The sequence below is a fragment of the Callorhinchus milii genome, unplaced genomic scaffold (assembly GCF_018977255.1).
Source record: "Callorhinchus milii isolate IMCB2004 unplaced genomic scaffold, IMCB_Cmil_1.0 Scaffold1, whole genome shotgun sequence".
NCBI lineage: Eukaryota > Metazoa > Chordata > Chondrichthyes > Chimaeriformes > Callorhinchidae > Callorhinchus > Callorhinchus milii.
The window spans coordinates 133,675,133-133,694,547 of NW_024704742.1; the positions used below are offsets into that span (position 1 = coordinate 133,675,133).

Sequence of the window (19,415 nt, forward strand, 5' to 3'; positions counted from 1 at the left end):
CAGCACAGAAACAGGACATTCAGCACAAATGGTCCATGCTGGTGTTTACACCCACTCCTTGCTCTCTCCAACACCCTTCTATTGCCTTCTCCCTTATGTGTATATCTAGCCTCCTCTTAAATGCATTTACACGGTCTGATTCAACTACCGCTTCAGGCAGTGAGTTCCATATTCTCATTCCCCTCTGCGTGAAGTATTTCCCCCTAAATTCTTTTTTGGATTCGCTAGTACCTCACAATCTTCTACTAAGAGGGAGTCTTTCCATCTGTAGTGGTCTGTTGTACAGTCCTTCTGTGTGTAACTCTCAAATATTTTCATCTGTTTGTGTATCTCTTTTTACTTCTGTGTACCCAAGTTTGATTAACCAGATAGACAATATCCAGCTGTCAGCTTTTTATTCAATGTTTATTTTCTAGTTTTAACAGAGCAGAGCTAACACCTCCACGATACCTCCATCTAGATGATCTAGATAATCTAAGTGCAGTGCTGAGGTGTGTTGCATTGTTGGAGGTGCCGTCCTTCAGATGAGTCCTTAAACCGATGTCCTGTCTGCCTGTTCAGGTGGACATTATAGATGTCATTGCCCAATTCGAAAAGAGAAGGGAGTTTCTGGCCAACAATTCCCCAGTCACTCACTTTGTGGTCGATAGTGGGACATTACTGGGCCACATTGGCTGCCGCGCTCACCCACAGAATATCGTGTGAAATGCATTGAGATGTCATGACAGTGTGATAAGTCACCGTATCAAATTCAAGGATTATTGTATTACTTCCTAGTTGGCAACGGGGATGGTATTGTCCCAGTTGTGCTCTGTGGGCAGCTGGTTCCAGGGAGAGCCAGAAAGAGAGAGATACAGCCTGAAAGCTCATACCACTGGTTCATTAGCAAACCCTCTCAGCTAGGCATTTCAACCACCTCCGCGTGCGTGATCCAGCGAGGGACAAATGAACTGTTATCTATCTTGGCAATCACTAGAGAATGCAGAATTCTGCTCTATCCAAAAACTGAGGGCTTTGTTGTGGCCTCTCTCTCTTTTTTTCTCCCTCCACCCCTCTCTCTCTCTCTCTCTCTCTCTCTCTCTGTCTCTCTCTGTCTCTCTATCTATCACTTTCTCCCCCTCTCCTTCTCCCTCGCTCCTTCTCCCTCTCTTCTTCCCTCTCTCTCCGCCTCCCTCCCACCCTCCTTCCCTACCTTTCTCTCCCTCCCTCTATCCCCTCTCTTCCTCCCCCTCTCTCTTTTTCCCTCTCTCCCTTTTATCCCTCTCTCAATCACCTCCTTATCTTTGAGTTTGTGTAAGATGAGGATGGCCTTTCCGAGCCAGTTGCCTGGTCTGTAATTTGGAAACCCCGGCTTGGCAGCTCCTTATGCTCACGGCTCGAGCTGTAACCCTTTGAAATATCTCATGCTTTTTTCCCATCGTAGCAGACACTTGCCACAGAAACATTCCAGATTATCACATTGCCCCACTTGAAAGAGATCACTGAACATGCCCTGGTGAGACAAAAACAGAGCTAGGCTGTTCACGACAGGCAGATTCAGCCTCTTCCACTCCCACTAACCTACCCATCCCCACAGTTAGAAAACTGAGGATCTGCAGTGATTTAAGCAGATAGCAGTCCAAAACCAGACGTGAGTCATCCGAAACACTGAATCCAGACTTTGCCATTAGCAGTTTGTGCGGAAAACAATAACAACAATAATAATCCTTAGATAGAACACTTCCACATCAGGAGAATGTCTCAAAGTTCTTCACAACACTTACAGAGTGTGTGGACTCACACGCCAATGTAGTGTTGCGGGGAGAGCTGCATTGTCAGTGGTGCCGTCCTTCGGTTGAGATGTTTAAACAAGGTCCCGTCTGCCTATTCTGGTGGTTGTTAAAGATTCCATGGCACTATCTGGAAAGAAAAGGGAGTTTCACCCAGTGTCCTGGCCAATAATCCCTCGGACCAATTGCTCACTCACTTGCTGGCTGTTTGGGGATCATTGCTGTTCTCATATTGGCTGTTTTGTTCACCTACAAAATACACGGTCACTATACTTTACAGTACGTCCTGTGAAGCATTTTGAGAAGTCCTCCTGAAGTGAAAGTGGTTATACCAAATGCAAGAATTATTATTATTATTAGTCATCAGTCCACTGACACACACCTCCCGACTGGACAGGCAGTGACACGCACATACTGTCTGAACAGTTGTTCAGCCTCCTCTGGGGTTGAAGGTATAACATCTGTAACCCAGATTCCCAGACAGCACCATGGAGACTGCGTTGAATGGAGCCACGGGATATTGAGTCCAATGAGCTCCTGGTTATTGGATCGTGGTCGATCGGAGTTGCCACTGGATAGTGTAACACACGCCCGTGTGCCAGCTGGAATCACCTGTTTCCAATCCAGTCAGCGACTAAGATCGTCCCTACCCCACGATCACATGATTCCCCCCAGATCCCACAACAACAACTTGCATTTACATGGAGCCCCTTTCGCATCGGAGGGACGTCTCAAGGCATTGGACAGGTTTGCCCCGAGATGGGGGTTGGGATCAAGAGGGGATGGAGGGCAAGGGGTGAGGGTGGGGAGAGGACCCAAGGCACGGTCAAAGAAGAAGATCTTGAGGTGGACCTTGAAGCAGGTAAGGGAGGGGGCGAGGTGGAGGGATTCTGGGATGGAGTTTCAGAGGGCGGGGGCAGAAAGTCTGGTTGTAGGGTGGCCAGGACGGGGGACAAATACACTAAACATCTGATAACTTGTCACTACAAGGGAGGAGTAATCCAGAGTGACGAGTTACCCATAAGCATAAATACACAAATAAATGCGTTCGTGATATTAACAGCAAGATGACTTATGTGGGTAGTTAAGCCATGGTTGAGTCATCAGGAGTTAATATCAGGAGTGGAGTACTGTAACTCAGTGGTTAGAATACTTTCCTCGCGTGCAAGAGACCTGGGTTCGATTCCCAGCAGGGCGAAATCTTCCTTATTCCAAACTCCTGATAATAATCCGTCAAGAAAAAAAAACAATTATAAATTGGTCGCTTCAATTCGTGACTGTTTGTGGGACACTGCTGTGTGCAATTGGCTGCCGCATTTCGCCCACAAATATACAGTCAATTCACTTCGCAGTATATTCTGTGAAGCGCTTTGAGACGTCTAGATAATAATAATAATTGCAATTGATATAGCCTTATCACGTCTTCAAGAGTCTCAAAGCGCTTCACAGAATAAACTGCAAAGTGAAACTGACTTCATATTTTGTGGGTTAAACACGGCAGCTAATTGCGCAGTCATGTTGTGGGACACTATCGTGATAAAATTATTATTTTTTTTTGATGGGATTATTAACCCCGGAAAAACGATCCACCAACCGACTAACAACCGGGTTCCTACTTACTGCTGGGTAAACGGAGGCATGTGGAGTAAGGAAATTTGCCCAGTGTTTCGCCCTGCCCAGGAATCAAACCCAAGTCCTATTGCTTGTAAGGCGAGTGCTCTAACCACTAAGCTACAGGACTGCATTAGGTTACAACAACAACAACTTGGATTTATATTGCGCTCTCCACCCCGGACGCATCTCAGAGCGCTTCACAATAACGAATCCCGGGACCGAGCCAGGGGGAGGGGGAGGAAGGTGACCAAAGGCGTGGTCGAAAAGAGAGTACTTCAGCAGAGACCTGAAAATGGGAAGGGAAGGAGCAAGATGAAAGGAGTGAGGAAGGCAGTTCCAGAGCCTCGGGGCATAGTGGCTGAAGACACGGCCACCGAGGGTAGAGCGGAGGACTCGGGGGACAAGGAGGAGGCCAGACCTGGAGGAACGAAGGCAACCGGTACTGTTTTGAGGAGAGAAGAGGTCAGAGTGGTAGGAGGTTGCAGAGACTTGAATACAAGGGTGAGGTTTTTGAAGTCGATCCTCTCTGGGATAGGCAGCGAGTGCAGTCTGGCAAGGATTGGGGTGATCGGGGAGCGGAGTTTCATGTGGGTGAGAATGCGGGCGGCCAAGTTTTGAATTATTTGGATTTTATGGATAGTAGTGGATGGGAGACTGGCGAGGAGGGCGTTAGATAAGTCCAGCCGAGAGGTTTACTGTAATTATACTGTGGTTTTTTGACAAACTTCCAGCCGATGTTTCATTTCAAGGCACGTGATTTCTTGCTCTTGCTGTATCCCCAGTCTTCTTTCATCTCAATCACTCCAACATCCACTACATCTGATACAAATTACAAGTGAAGCACTTTGAGCCACTGTGTCTTTGACACGACAGGTACAGGCGCTATAAAATGTGGTGTTCTCAATTGCTCATAATTGAATGATAATCCAGGAAGAATTTACTCCAAAAAACACAAAGGGATTCAGAATACCCATTGTTATTCAAAAGGTTCTTTGTTCAGAAGAAAAAGATTAATTCTAAGTGAATTGAATTCAAAGAAGTATCCAATTCAGAGACTGTGGTTAGTGGAGCCTGAGCAATGTGGTTAATGCTTTCAAATTTGAGTCATTGCGTTTTCCCATTTAAACTAAGTTTTCTTACCAGTGAAAGAAAGAATTTGCAATGTTTAAATGCCTTAAAAACCGTTACTGTAATTGTTGACAGGTTCAGTGATTGTGGCTGTTTGTGAGAGAGTTTCTGTGTGCAGATATGCTACCATATTCCTCACTTTCCTGGGGTAATAATCCCTTTAAAAAAATGTGGACACTCAATCCACCACTGGGACACTTGTGCGCGATTGGATGCCACTTTTCGTTCACAAAATATAGTCAATTCACTTTACAATATATTCTGTGAAGCGCTTTGAGATGTCTCATCAAAATAATATATTGTGCTATATCAAATCCAAGGATTATTATGATGAATGAAAGAAAGGAAGTCTCCAATTGGCATAAATGAAGGAAACACGTGAATGAAAATTGGACGTCAAAGAGCGAATGGGACAGTTATGAATGAAAGACAAACAGATTTAAATGAAAGAAAACAAAGATGTGAAAGAGAAAACAGAAATGAATTACAGAGATGGACATTTAAATAAAAGACCTGGAATCAAAACCACATGCGGCCACGAATGAGAAAGAACAACACAAATCAGTCAGTAGCACTCTCGTCTGTGAGATAGAAGGTTGTGAGTTCAAGCTGCGCATTGGGACTTCGAGCTCACAGTGGAGACTGGCATTGCAGTGCAGGGGAAGTTTTGAATTGTTGGAGGTGCCGTCCTTCGGATGAACCATTAAATCTAGGCCCCATCTGCCTGTTTAGGTGCACGTTAAAGTTGACTCTATTTGAAACGAGAAGGGAGTTTCTCCCACTGTCCTGGCCAACAATCACCCAAATAAAATTAGATATTCGTTCATTGGATGTTTGTGGGACATTGCTATGCGGAATTGTGCTAACGCATTTGCCTACAAACACACAATGACTGAATTTAACAGCAATTCCTGTGAAGCGCTTTGAGACGTCCTTCCGATGTGATAAGGCGCTCTACCAAATGCAAGGATTCTATTATTAAAACAGAGATAGAATTCACGAACAGAATAAGTTATCATAGAGAGGCAGAGGTAGCGAGAGAATGAGACTAGAACAGAGGGAGAGACACAGTGAGGAATACAGGCAGAAATGGAAAGGAGAAGTAAAAGGAAGAAGGAAACAGGTTAAATAATTTGCGGAAATGTAAAATGACGGTCCTTGCACTGAACACACCAAAATAAAACTCCTTTCACTTCAGGCTAACAAAAAACATTGTGTTTTGAGTCGTTTTGATGTTTCAACGTTTCTATCAAATGCTGGGATTGTCATGGATGGTATCACATTAATGCTGAGAAGCCTGGCAGTATTATCGCCTCTGAGTCAGAAGGTCGTGGTTTCAAGCCCCACTTTGAACTCACACAGTCTCGGCTGACACTCCCAGAGGAGTGCAGAGGAGTGTTGCGTAGTCAGAGGTGGTGTCCTTTGGATGAGGCGTTAAACCAAAGTTTGGTTGGACAATGATCTCAAATTGCTTCACAAAGAATTGCTGTGAGGTAAAGTGTCTGAGTATTTATAGGCAGCTAATTTGTTCACAGCAGCAAACCACAGCAGTGTCCCGCATTCAATATTTGCAGAGAGATGATTTTCCTGAAAGCAGGCTCCCGGCATTGCATTGATCTGCTGTAACGTACAGTAGCTTTGGCACTTAAACTGATGGTCTGAATCCAGCAGAGCAAACAAAGAAAAAAAAATCAAACATGGCGCCAATAAAAGACTGATTGCCTTGGTTTGCACATCTAATAAATTAAAATGTTGTGGCACTTTGTGATTGATGATGGTGACAAGGGCAGTGAAAGAGTTGACAGCTGCCTATTCTCTATACTGGGATGGCCATGAAGCGAAATAAATTACACTAATTTTAGCTCGGCCATTCTCCACACGAAGCTTTTGCAGGAATCAGCGTAACTCAGCTGGTAGCACTCTCTTGCTTCTCGGTCAGCCTCTGTGGGTTTGAGCACCGCTTCCGAGCTTTGAACTAACGTAGTCCGGGCTGACGCTCCAGTGAGGTGCTAGGGGCGTGTTGCATTGTCGGAGGTGCCGTCCTTCAGTTGAGATGTTAAACTGAGGTCCCGTCTACTTGTGGACGTTAATGATCCTATGGCACTGCTCGAAAAGAGAAGGGAGTTTCTCTAGAAAACTCCATTTGGTTTTTGAATAGTTCCATGGGATCCCCCAAATAAACTGGTCATTCACTTCATGGGTGTTGTAAGATATTGCTGTACACAAATTGGCTGCTGTGTTTACGTGCAAAATACACAGTTACCACACATTTAACCGTAATTCCACTGAGGCATTTTGCATGAATGTGCTTATATACATGTGCATATTGGCTGCTGTGTTTGCCTACAAAATACAGTCACTATGCTTGTGCACTTGTGTATTTACAGGCGAATGCAGAAACTAATTTGCATACAGCAATACCCCACAAACAGTCATGAAGTGAATGATCATTTTTTATCTGGGATTATAGTGGCTGGGACACGCCCCCAAAAAAACGTTCTCTTTTCAAGTACTTTTCAAGGTGTAATATATATTACATTATGATTTACTTCTGTCCTGAAAGGAAAAGAATAACACGTGTATCACTGAGTAACAGGCTTCATTAAACTATAGGGTTAGTACGCACGTTTTTTTTCCTATTCACCAGACAACAAAACTGAAAGGAGTTGAATTATCACAGACAATGCAACCAGCTGTCGTGTATAAAAGATACGAGAGATACATAGAGGACATGGAGGAAACAAAGAAGGATTCCTTTAAAAGACCTTGCAGTTTAATAGAGCCTTATCACAATTGAAAATGCTCAAAGGGAATTACTGTCAGGTGTAGTAATTGCTGGCTACATCCTACATGCAAAGATGAATGACCACATCAATTGTTAGTGGCACTGAAGGAGAAACTGCCATCTCTTTTCGTACATTGTTTTGGGGTATTTTTGAGGAGCTCACTTCTAAATGTTAGCACACCCAATTATGCTTCGAAGTATTATTATTAATAATTCATATTATCCTTAATAATAATGATCCTTGCATTTGATAATTTTTAAAAAAATAATTTGGTCACTCAATACACAACTGTTTATGGGAAACTGCTGTATGCAATTGGCTGCCGCGTTTCGTCCACAAAATATACAGTCAATTCATTTTAGAGTATATTCTGTGAAGCGCTTTGAGACGTCCTCGAAGAGGTGATAACACGCTATATCAAACGCAAGGAATATTATTATATGATGCCTTTCATATCAGGTGGACTCCCAAAACGTTTCACAGGTAAATGAAATGGCTGTGTATTTTGTGGGCATATGCAACAGCAAATTTGCAGACAGCAATGTCCCACAAACAGTGACCAATTATATTTTGAGATCGTTGTCCATGACATCGGGAGGAACTCCCTTCTCTATTCAAACAGCGCCTTAGGATCCTTAAAGACCACGTGAATCGGTATCTCGTTTAACGGGTCATCTGAAGGATGTCAACTCTGACATTGGAACTCCCTGCCCTACCATCGCTGCACTGGAATATCAGCCCTAGGCTATGTGAGTTCAAAGTGGGGATTGAACCCACAATCTTTTGACTCAGAAGCATGAGTGCTACCAACTGAGCCAGGCTAGAGCATTCATTAAACACTGCTAACATTGATGTAACCTCATAGTTGGTTTTGGTTTTGGACTTGAGATCCTTGCCAGTCAATTATTTGCGCATTATGGTCCCCGATCTCCTATCACTACTTTGCTTTTAACCTGTAGGATAGGTGAGATGTGTCACAGCAATAGGAACGTACCTGAGAAAAAGTTTTTCATAACTCGATGGCTGTCGAGTTAATCTTACATTGACTTTGAACCAAATCAGTAATTCTCTGCTTAGCTGGCACAGTGTCACTAGTTTAGAATTGGCCGCTTAAGTTGAATTGAACTGAATTTCTTTGAGTCATTAGCTTTCTTGCCTGAAATCAATATTGCTTATTCAGCAAGGTTAACAGCTTCATCTCAGATTTTTCAAAAGCATGCTTGGCGAGATCCTTAACAGTACCCACAACACAACATTCCCTGTTAAACACAACGTTTATTATCTGTTCTTCTTGTTAATATGGCAACTGTAGAAACATCTCAAAGTGCTTCACAGGGTTTATTGTAAAATGCAGTGACTGTGTATTTTGTAGGCAAACGCGGCAGCCAATTTGAACACAGTGATGCCCCACAAGCAGCTGTGAAGTGAATGACCCATTTTCTTTGGGGGATTGTTGGCCAGGACATGGGAGATAGAAACTCCCTTCTCTTTTCGAGTAGTGTTATGGGATTTTAATGTGCACCTCAACAGGCAGATGGGATCTAAGTATAACATCTCGTCCAACCGATGTACTTCTGACAATGCAGCACAGCCCCCAGCCCGCGATGTGCTGTGAACTTAATGTTCTAACTTGGGGCTTGAACCCACAGTCTTGAAATCAGAACCAAGACAGTTAGAACTGAGGTAAGGAATTATTTCTTCACCCAGAGAGATGTGAAGATGTGAAGCATTCTGCCCCAGTAGCAGTGGAATCAAAGGGATGATTAAGAAAGAGACACACAAATCCTTGGATAGCAGAGTTAGTAGGGTGTACGGTGAAATAGCAGGAATTAAAAAATATGCTAGAATCTAATAAACTGATAGAACAGGTTCGATGGGCTGAATGGTCTCCTCCTGTTCCTATGTTTTTTACTTTCCGAGGTCTCCTCTCCTAATATTTTTTCATCTGAAATCTAATTCAGGTTATTCAAAGTCTTACCTAAATTCACCCCCAAAATAGAATTAGATTAATTGATGGTTCATGAGTGCTACTTGCTGGGGAAGATTACATTGATTTGACATTACTGTGAAATTTATCTCTGGCTGTGACTCTGACACTGACTCTGAGAGGGCAGACGCTGCAAACATCCAGGGTTTCAATACACCTAGAAAAACAAGTGAATGTTTTGTGTGAGCTGCAACTGAAGAACATAAGAACACGTAAGAATTTGCTAGGTAAAAGCAGACGAAGGTCCATCTTGTTTGCCTTCCACCATCCTGGCAGTCGCTTGACATATCGTGTCCTAAGCTATATACTGTATCTCGAGAAATTCTTTTCTAGTATAAATCAGTGTCATTTGCTCCTAAAAGCAAACTACACTTTCTGTTTCCACTATCTCCCGAGGGAGCCTATTCCATAGGCTGAAACGTATCATTTGTCAAGCCTCTGTCAAACATTATAACACTTTAAAAGTGTGTTGCTGGTTTAGTATTGATTTTTTTTTTGCTTTTAGCAAATTGATTGACGTTGGAATACGATTCTGTTTGCCCACCCTATCAGACCCTACCATTGTCGAGTGAGCCAGAACTCCTTCCCAGAGTCCCTCCACAGCACCCACCCCCACCCCCTCACCATTAACGCCAGCTTTAAGAACGAGCATCTTCGCTTTCTGCCACCTTACCACCTCTCTTCGCATCCTCTCCCCATCTCAACTTTCGACTCAGCTGTGTGAAGATACGTTTTGATATGTCTTCCCAACGTAAAGAAGCTGCATAAATTTAAAACCCAAACCCGTCTGCTCGAGCGCAGATGGTGGAAAACTGGCCTGACAGTCCACCGCCAACTGTGGCTTGAGCATCTCCACAGCTACCGCCGTTCTTTGACACGCGCAAAAGTGGCCTTCTACTCCAACATCATCTTGGAGGCTAAACACAACCCTAAAATCCTTTTTTCCACCATCCACTACCTCCTCCGTGCGCCCCTCAGGCCTCCTCAATCTTCATATCAAATGCCAAGTGCGAGGAGATCATGGCTTCTTTTCTTCTAAAGTACTTAACATCCGCCAGGCAGCCTCATCCATCTGCCCCTTGTCACCCACCACCACTCCCACTCTGTCCCCCTCACCCCTCACCCTCCCCATCATCTGTTCCTACCACCACCCCCATTCTACATTCCTTCCTCCCCATTTCTCCCTCCTCCCTCTCACCCGCCATCACCTCCATGAAACCCACCACCTGCTGCCTCGACCCTCTCCTCACCAACTTACTGGTCACCCAGCTCCCCCTCCTCTGCACACTACTGGCTGATGTCATCAACCAGTCCCTCTCCTCTGGATCAATCCCTCCTCCCCTCAAAACTGCTGTCATCACCCGCCTCCTAAAAAACCCTCCCTAGATCCCTCAAACCCCAGCCACTAGCGCCCTATTTCTAACCTGCCTTTCCTCTCAAAAGTTCTAGAACGCATTGTTGCCAATCAACTTCGCACACACCTCTCCTCCTACTCCCACACCCTCTTCGAACCCCTCCAGTCCGGTTTCTACCCTGCCCACAGTACAGAGACTGCGCTTATGAAAGTCACAAATTACATCCTCTCTATCTGTGACCAGGGCTCCCTCTGCCTTGTCCTCCTGGACTTCTCCACAGCATTCGACACAGTCGATCAACCATCCTCCTCTACTGCCTTTCCTCCGTCATCCACCTCAGTGGGACCGCACTCGACTGGTTCGAGTCCTACCTCACAAACCGCCAGCAGTACATCTGCACAAACGGCTTCTCCGCCCGCTCTCACCCGGTTACCTGCGGGGTACCCCAAGGATCCATCCTTGACCCCCTCCTCTTTCTGATCCATATGCTCCCTCTTGGGGATGTCATCCGCAGTCATGGGTACACTTCCACATTAGGCAGACGACACCCAACTCTATTTTTCCACCTCTCTTTGCGACCCCCAGTCCCCTTGTGTTCTGTCAGCCTGCCTGTCGGATCTCAGAGGCTGGATGAGCGCAAATCTCCTTCAACTGAACGTTGACAAGATGGAAGCCATACTCTTTGGCTCTCGTCAACGTCTCAAATCCCACGGCTCTCACCTCCTCCACCTACCCGACTTCCCCCTAAAACTCTCCGAACCCGTTCGCAACTTAGGCATCAGGTTTGACCGCCAATTATCCTTCCTCCCCCACATCTGATCCCTCACCAGCAACGCTTTCTTCCACCTCCGACGGATCGCCTGTCTCTGCCAATACCTCACTCCAAAAGCCGCTGAAACTCTGGTCCATGCCTTTGTCACCTCTCGGCTGGGCTACTCTAACACCCTCCTCGCCGGCCTCCCATCTACTACCATCCATAAAATCCAAATCACTCAAAACTCTGCTGCCCGCATTCTCACCCGCACAAAACTCCGCTCCCCGATCACCCCAGTCCTTGCCAGACTGCACTGGCTGCCTGTGCCAGAGAGGATCGATTTCAAGATCCTCACCCTCGTATTCAACTCCCTGCACTCCTCTGCACCCCCCTACCTCTCTGACCTCTTCTCTCCTCAAAACAGTACCGGTTGCCTTCGTTTCTCCGGGTCTGGCCTCCTCCTCGGCCCCCGAGTCCTCCGCTCCACACTCGGCGGCCGTGCCTTCAGCCACTGTGCCCTGAAGCTCTGGAACTCCCTTCCTCACTCCCTTCGTCTCGCTCCCTATTTTCAGGTCACTGCTGAAGACCTTTCTTTTCGACCGCGCCTTTGGTCACCTTCCTCTTCTGCCCCCTGGCTCGGTCCCGGAATCCGTTGCTGTGAAGCGCTCTGAGACGCCGTCCGGCGTGGACGGCGCTATATAAATCCAAGTTGTTTTTGTTGTTGTAAATGGATTTGATCTTACTGGACTGTTAAACCAAATAAGGAATATTATTGAACTGTAGAACATCAAATGTGAACCTAACAATAATTAATGATAGATCTCGCATTTGATATAGCACCTTGTCACATCGCAAGGGTGTCTCAAAGTGCTTTACTGTGAGGAGTAATGACTGTATGTTTGTAGGTAAACGCCACAATAAATTTAGCACACAGCAATGTCCCCACAAACGGCTATGAAGTGAATGACCGATTTTATCCAGAGTGGGGGATTGTTAGCCTCTATCGGATACAAGAATTATTATTAAAACCAATTTTTTACAAATGTACCTGAACATTTTCTGTGTAGGACGAGCTCAGTTCGAGTCACGACTTGTCACCAAGACAAAGGCAAACTTTTAATATTTCTGTCTCTCTCACAGACGATCGGATGTGACTATGAAATAGAATCCAAGGCAGCCGAGGATCAATGTGGTGTGTGCTTAGGGGACGGATCTGCCTGTCAGACAGTGACGAAGACCTTTGAAGAGAGCGAAGGATTAGGTATGACTTTTGTTTTATTAATCTGTTGCCTAGACATTTTCTGTCAAAGAAAGAGAACCTTAGGCTTGAAATTCCACCTGGTCTTAGAATTTAAGATAATGCAGAATTATGGAACATTTTGAAATTCGTTCTTAATTTTGAACAAGTATTCGCGGAGAACACTTCCCAATTGCACCGACTCGCTCACCTGAGCCTCAGTCTTTCCAGCAGTAAAAATTGCCGACTTGCCGTTCATCATGTCAATGTCACCACACCAACATCGCTTCCCGTTTTCTGCATGCACGCAACACAGGAAGTGATGCTAGAGGCGATCTGATGGATGGCCTGTTAAAATGAGGGGAGGAGGAGATGTTGTGAGTTTGAACAAAGTATTTCCTTTTCTCCTACAATGCGGATTCCAGCGCTCCGAGACTCTATCCTGCGTGAAGGGCGCTATATGAATGCAAGTTGTTGTTCTGTTTTTTAAATAGCATCAGCCAACCACTCACTTTACAATTTATCTATTATTCTTTGTACCTCTTTGCCACTTTGATGTTCTAATGGTGGTATTGCTACCCTGCAAAAATCTTTCACCAACTATCCACAATTTTTTTAAAAAAATTGGCTTTAGCCAACTTAATCACACAGTCACATTAGGGGAAGATGTTTTCTTTTGAAGGTGAAAGAAAATTGCCTTCTATGTAAGCCACAGAAACTCTAGGCTATTTCTTTTTGAATGATTTCATTCAATAATGTGTCAATCTTCGCTCAACCTTCAACGATAAACAAAGAGCAAGTCAATTCAACTCAAACAAAGAGACATCCCAAGGCAGGAAATATCACCAGGACTAATCTGTAAAAGAATTTTGCCATAAATCTGGAGATTGTGAAGAACAGTGGAAACATTTTAAGTCTCAATTTTGGAAGCCAGAATTCTTAATCCAGTGTGTCTTGACTTTTAGTCAAAAAGGTTGTGAGTTCAAGCCCCACAGGACCTTGAACTCATATAGTCGATTGGCAGATCGCTTTCCTGGATGTAATAATAATCTTCAAAAATAAAATTTTAAAAATAATTTGGTCACTCAATCCACGACTGTTTGTGGGACACTGCTGTGCGTAATTGGCTGCCGCATATCGCCCACAAAATACACAATTCATTTACAGTATATTCTGTGAAGGGCTTTGAGACATATCGAAGACGTGTTAAGGCACTATATGAAATGCAAGGATTATTATTATTATTATTATTATATAGCCCAGGCTGAAACTCCAGTGCCAGAGGAGTTCTGCATTGTCAGAGATGCCGTCCTTCAGATGAGATTTTAATTAAACCAAGGTCCTGTCCCCTGTTCAGGTGGACGTTAAAGATCCCAGGGCACTATTTGAAAAAAGAAGAGAGTTTCTCCCGGTGTCCTGGCCAACAATCCCCCAAATAAAAGTGGTCATTCACTTCAAGGCTATTTGTGGGATATTTCTATGTGCACATTGGCCACTGTGTTCGCATATAAATACACAGTCATTACACTTATAGTGTATCTTGTGAAGCATTTTGAGACATTCTCCTGAGATGAAAGGCATTGTACTAGATGTAAAGGTTATAATTATTATTGTTAGCAGTAATAATATTATTCCAGACTGAGACTGAATCTGAGATTTTTTTCATTTAACCAAGCAAGGTGTACATATAAAAGATGAGAAAAGAACCATGGAAATATGAAATACAACTTTCATTTATCTAGTGCCCTTTATGTAGAATAACAGGATAACACTGAATTTTGGAAGAAGGTAACTGTAGGAACTATCGAAGAGGTAAACCTTAAGGCAGTAGTCAAAGACAAATAAAGAGGGGGTGGTGCTGAGTGCTGTTTGTGGGATTCCTGTGCTCAATTGATTATTTAGAGCCAGACTGCTTCTGCCGGAAATGAATGAGCCAACGAGGAAGAAACAATAACAACACTAAACAAAATAACTTGCATTTATTTATAATCCTTGTATTTGATATAGTGCTTTTCAACGTTAGACATCTCAAAGTGCTACACAGAATATACTGTAAAGTGAACTGACTACATTTTTATACTTGCTCCATTGAAAAGGCAATTTGGGGCTAGACGTTTCCTCCCCTTCGAGCTTTGAAGCCAAAAAAACATGAGCCACAACACTGCTCGTTTAACGAGACCATATAGCACAGCGAGTGCTAGATATACAATAAACTCCTGATAATAAGACTCAGTCTTAACTTGTCACTACAACTTAAGTGGCCAAACTCATGTTATTTCTCATGCAAGATGTGAGGGAGTTCACATTACTCATCACTCTGCTTAACATGTAACTAGAAATTCTCGTAAGTATTTACTTTGGATAACTTGTCCACTAAGAGGTTGCATACACATCGCAGAGGCCTCTGGTCTACTGGAGGACACAGGATAAGGCATATATTTGTGGAGTCCTGTAGCTCAATGGTTAGACCTTGCAAGTGAGAGGAACTGTGTTTGATTCCCGGCTGGACGGAACGTTGGACAAGTTTCCTTACTGCACACGTCTCTGTTTACCTAGCAGTAAGTTGAGTGGCAAATTGCTTTTCTGGAGGTAATAATCCCTTCGAAATAATAATAATAATAATAATAATTTAGTTACTCAATCCACGACTGGTTGTGGGACACTGCTATGTTCAATTGGCTGCCGCATTTCTCCCACAAAATATACTGTTAATTCACTCTACAGTGAATTCTGCGAAGCGCTTTGACATGTCTTGAAGATGTGATAAGGCACCATATCAATTGCAAGGCCTACTATTATTATGGCAGGAGGCCACAGTATACCTGTTCAGGTAGACATTAAAGATCCTTTTAAAGTAGATGTTTAGCTCTTCTTTGCAAATTTGCAACGTATTGATTGGATGTAATCGAATCTCCACAACTAAGGCTGAGACTGTCAAAGGCACATTTCAAAGTACGATTTGAAAAGACAGGGGAGTTTTAACCGGTGTGGTGTCAAATAATCCCCCAGATAAAGTAGGTCACTCATTTTAATGCTGTTTGCAAATTGGCTGCTGCGTTTCACCTGCAAAGTACACTGTATTTAACAGTGAAAGTGCTTTGAGGCATGAAAATCTCCAGAAGTGAAAGGTCCTGTAATGATTGTAAATAAGTCATTTATTATGGAGCCGGACTGGTCATCCTTAAGGTGTCTTGAAGTACTTAGAATATCAAAAATAACTGTGTCATACATGTGAAGGTAGGCTACTAAATAATTCAACATTGCTTCAAAATGTGCTTTTGACAGTCTCAGCCTTAGTTACAGAGAATTGATTCCATCCGATCAATACATAGCACATTTGCAAAGAAGTGCTAAACATCTATTTTAATCAGTGGCTGAAGTCAATACTAATGTGGCTTACTTCAACATCTGTCAGCTGACAGTTCTGTGGGGCATCAGACATCCTTATTTTCCTCTTTGTCTGACTCTTGGTAAATGTGTTTTTTNGTTTGTCTTGAAATTTATTTCATTTATTGCATTTATTTCCAATCCCTCCCAAATAAAAATTTGGTCATTCGTTTCATAGCTGTTTGTGGGTTGTTGTGCACAAATTGCCTGCCGGGTTCGCCTACAAAACACGCAGCCACTACATTTTGCGGTAAATTCTGTAAAGCACTTTGAGTCATTTCAACAGCTATGTCAAATTGTGGAGTCCTGTAGTGTATTGGTTACACCACTCGCCTCGCAAGTGAGAGGACCTAGGTTTGATTCCTGGGCAGGTCGAAACCTTAGGCAAGTTTTCGTACCCCACATGCCTCTGTTTACCTAGCAGTAAGTAGTACCCTGGTTGTTAGTCGATTTGCAGAACACTCTAGGGGTGATAATCCCTTCAAAAATAATTGGCTGCTGTGGTTTGGTCACAAAATGTACAGTCAATTCTCTTTAGAATATATTCTATGAAGCACTTTGAGATGTCTCATTTACCTGATAAGGTGCTATATCAAATGCATTAAATCATTAGATCATTAAAATGCAAGGAATATTATTATTATTATGAAATGCCTGGTTTATTATTATAACAGTCACGTTCCATACCTCATAGCCTTTAAATGAAATGCTTCCCTAAACTGATGGCAACCGCGAGCTTTAAGTTAATAATAATAATAATAATCCTTGCATTTGATATAGCGCTTTTCACGTCGGGAGGACGTCCCAAAGCGCTTCACAGAAGACACTGTAAAGTGAATTGACTGTATATTTGTGGGCGAACGCGGCAGCCAATTGCGCACAGCAATGTCCCACAAACAGTCATAGATTGAAAATGACCAATTTATTATTGTTTTTGATTTTGGAGGGATTATTATTAGGCTCTGTGTGGAGTAAGGAAACTTGTCCAAGGTTTCGCCCTGTCTGGGATTGAACTCAGGTCTCTCGCTTGCAAAGCGAGTGCTCTAACCACTGAGCTACAGGACTCCACAAGTTAAGGAATCTGAAGCTTAATTGAGTCATTTAATTATCATGGTGAACTCTGATAGGCGTGAAGAGACAGCCAGCAAGCACTGTAGTCTTCTAGAGAGTTAGCGATCGCAGTACTACCAGGTTGTGAAGCAAATCATTTTTATTAATTTCCAGCTCGAGATTAATTTATTAGACAACTAGTGGCACTTTCTAAGACAGTTAATCAATGGAAGGTCTTTTAGCTGAGCTGCCAAAGTCAAGTGCTTATTCAGATACCATTTCACTCAAAACGCCCTTTAAAAAAACAATTACACACTGCCTTGCGTTTATCATATCGTCAATCAGACGACTACATTTAGCACCTAATGAATGATGGTACCAATCCAATTAAGTGCATTAAAGGAAAATTAAATGCCTGATTCATATTCTGTTTATCTCCTGAGACTCTTTCAATGCATATCTAGCTCCTTGTTCCACTGTTCCACCATCCGTAAATTATGCCAGCTAAGCCAAAATTCCCCGCTTGCATTCTCATGTGCTTTAAACTCCACACGTCCATCACCCCAGCCTTCCCCTGGCTCCATTGGCTCTTCTTCTCCCAACTGATAAACTTCAAGGTCCTCACTATTCCTTTGCATCCTAGAACCTCCATATCTCTGTATTCTCTGTCTGTCTCTACACACCCCCTTCACTCGGCTATCTTGCGTCTCCTACATGTCTCCTGACCCCTGCTTGCCACGATTTGTGGTCGAGCCTTCAGCTATGCTGTCCCTAACCTCTGGAACTCCCCTACCTCTACCCTCTGCTCTCTGTCTGTCTTTAAATCATGCCTTAAATTTACCTCTTTGACCAAACCTGTCATCACCTCTGCCTTCTCCCAACCCCACACCCCTTTTTAGCATCTGACTCTGTTATTGTTCAGAGTCTGAGCTGTTATCCTGCATCATGGGCACTGCAGATTTAGGTATCAGGCTGGCTCAGTTGGAAGCATTCTTGCCTCTGAGTCAGAAGATTATGGGTTCAAACCCCAAGTCGGATTTGGAATTCATATAGTGTAACTACTCCAATTCAGTGCTGGGGGTGTGCTGCAATGTTGGAAGCCTTGTACTTTTGATAAGTCGATAACAATTCCCCAAATAATTCTGCCTATACACTTCTGGCTGTTTGTGGGACTTTGCTGTGCATAAATTCGCTACCGCACTCACCCTCAAAGTACACAATCTCTGTATGTCACCCTCAAAGTGCTTTACAGAGAATCCTGTGAAACATTTTGGTATATTGTCCTGATGTGAAAGGTGCTGCACCAAATGCAAATATTATTACTATTATTATTAATTGCTATTAGGTCCACCCCACTTCTTTGCACACAGCTAAGTTCTACAGGCAGCTTTGAAGTGAATGCTCAATTTATCTTATAGATAACAATAACACCACTTGAAGTCCATTGATGACAAATGTAGTACTTGCAGGCAAACTCGGCAGCCAACTTGCATGTAAGAATACCCCACAAGCAGTGAATGCCCAATTTACATGGTAGGCTTTTAACAGGAATCTTTACAAATAGTGCCACAGGATTTTTAAAACCCATCTTAAAAATAGGTAGACGATGCTCAGTTCAAAGCCTCATCTGACGCCGATACCTCCTACATTTATCCGTTCTGAACTGTTCTTTTGCGTCAGTTGTTACGTTGTGAGTCTGTTGTCTTTTCCAGGTTACGTGGATGTGGGTCTGATTCCAGAAGGAGCCCGGGATATCCGGGTGGAGGAGATAGCCGAAGCTGGGAACTTCCTCGCTCTGAGAAGTGAAGATCCTGAAAAGTATTTCCTCAATGGAGGATTTGTTATCCAGTGGAACGGAGACTACAAAGTGGCTGGAACCACGTTCAAGTACGAGAGAAATGGGAATCTGGAGAACCTGACCGCTCCAGGACCCACAAAAGAACCCGTTTGGATTCAGGTAAATTCTTTACCCCGGCAATCAGAGGCCACAAAATCCACCTGGCTTTGTTTTGTCTTAAATCTTAAAGTAATGGGGAGTCTTGTAGTGTACTGGTTGGAGCATCCGCCTTGCAAAGCGAGAGGACCTGGGTTTGAATCCTGGGCAAGGTGAAACATTGGGCAAGTTTCCTTACTCCACACAGGATAATAATATAATAATAATAATCCTTGCATTTGATATCGCGCTTTTCACGTCGGGAGGACGTCCCAAAGCGCTTCACAGAATACACTGTAAAGTGAATTGACTGTATATTTGTGGGCAAACGCAGCAGCCAATTGCGCACAGCAATGTCCCACAAACAGTCGTAGATTGAAAATGACCAATTTATTATTGTTTTTTTTTAATTTTG

At 43.5% G+C, this 19,415-nt stretch overlaps 1 protein-coding gene across 1 annotated transcript in view; it reads left to right on the forward strand.

Moving 5' to 3' along the window:
• LOC103184889 (A disintegrin and metalloproteinase with thrombospondin motifs 12-like) overlaps positions 1-19,415 on the forward strand; it is a 201,510-nt gene that overhangs the window by 123,092 nt on the left and 59,003 nt on the right. Inside the window, 2 exon segments of the mRNA XM_042331953.1 lie at positions 12,534-12,654; positions 18,780-19,024. Of these exon segments, the coding sequence (XP_042187887.1) occupies positions 12,534-12,654; positions 18,780-19,024 (366 nt within the window).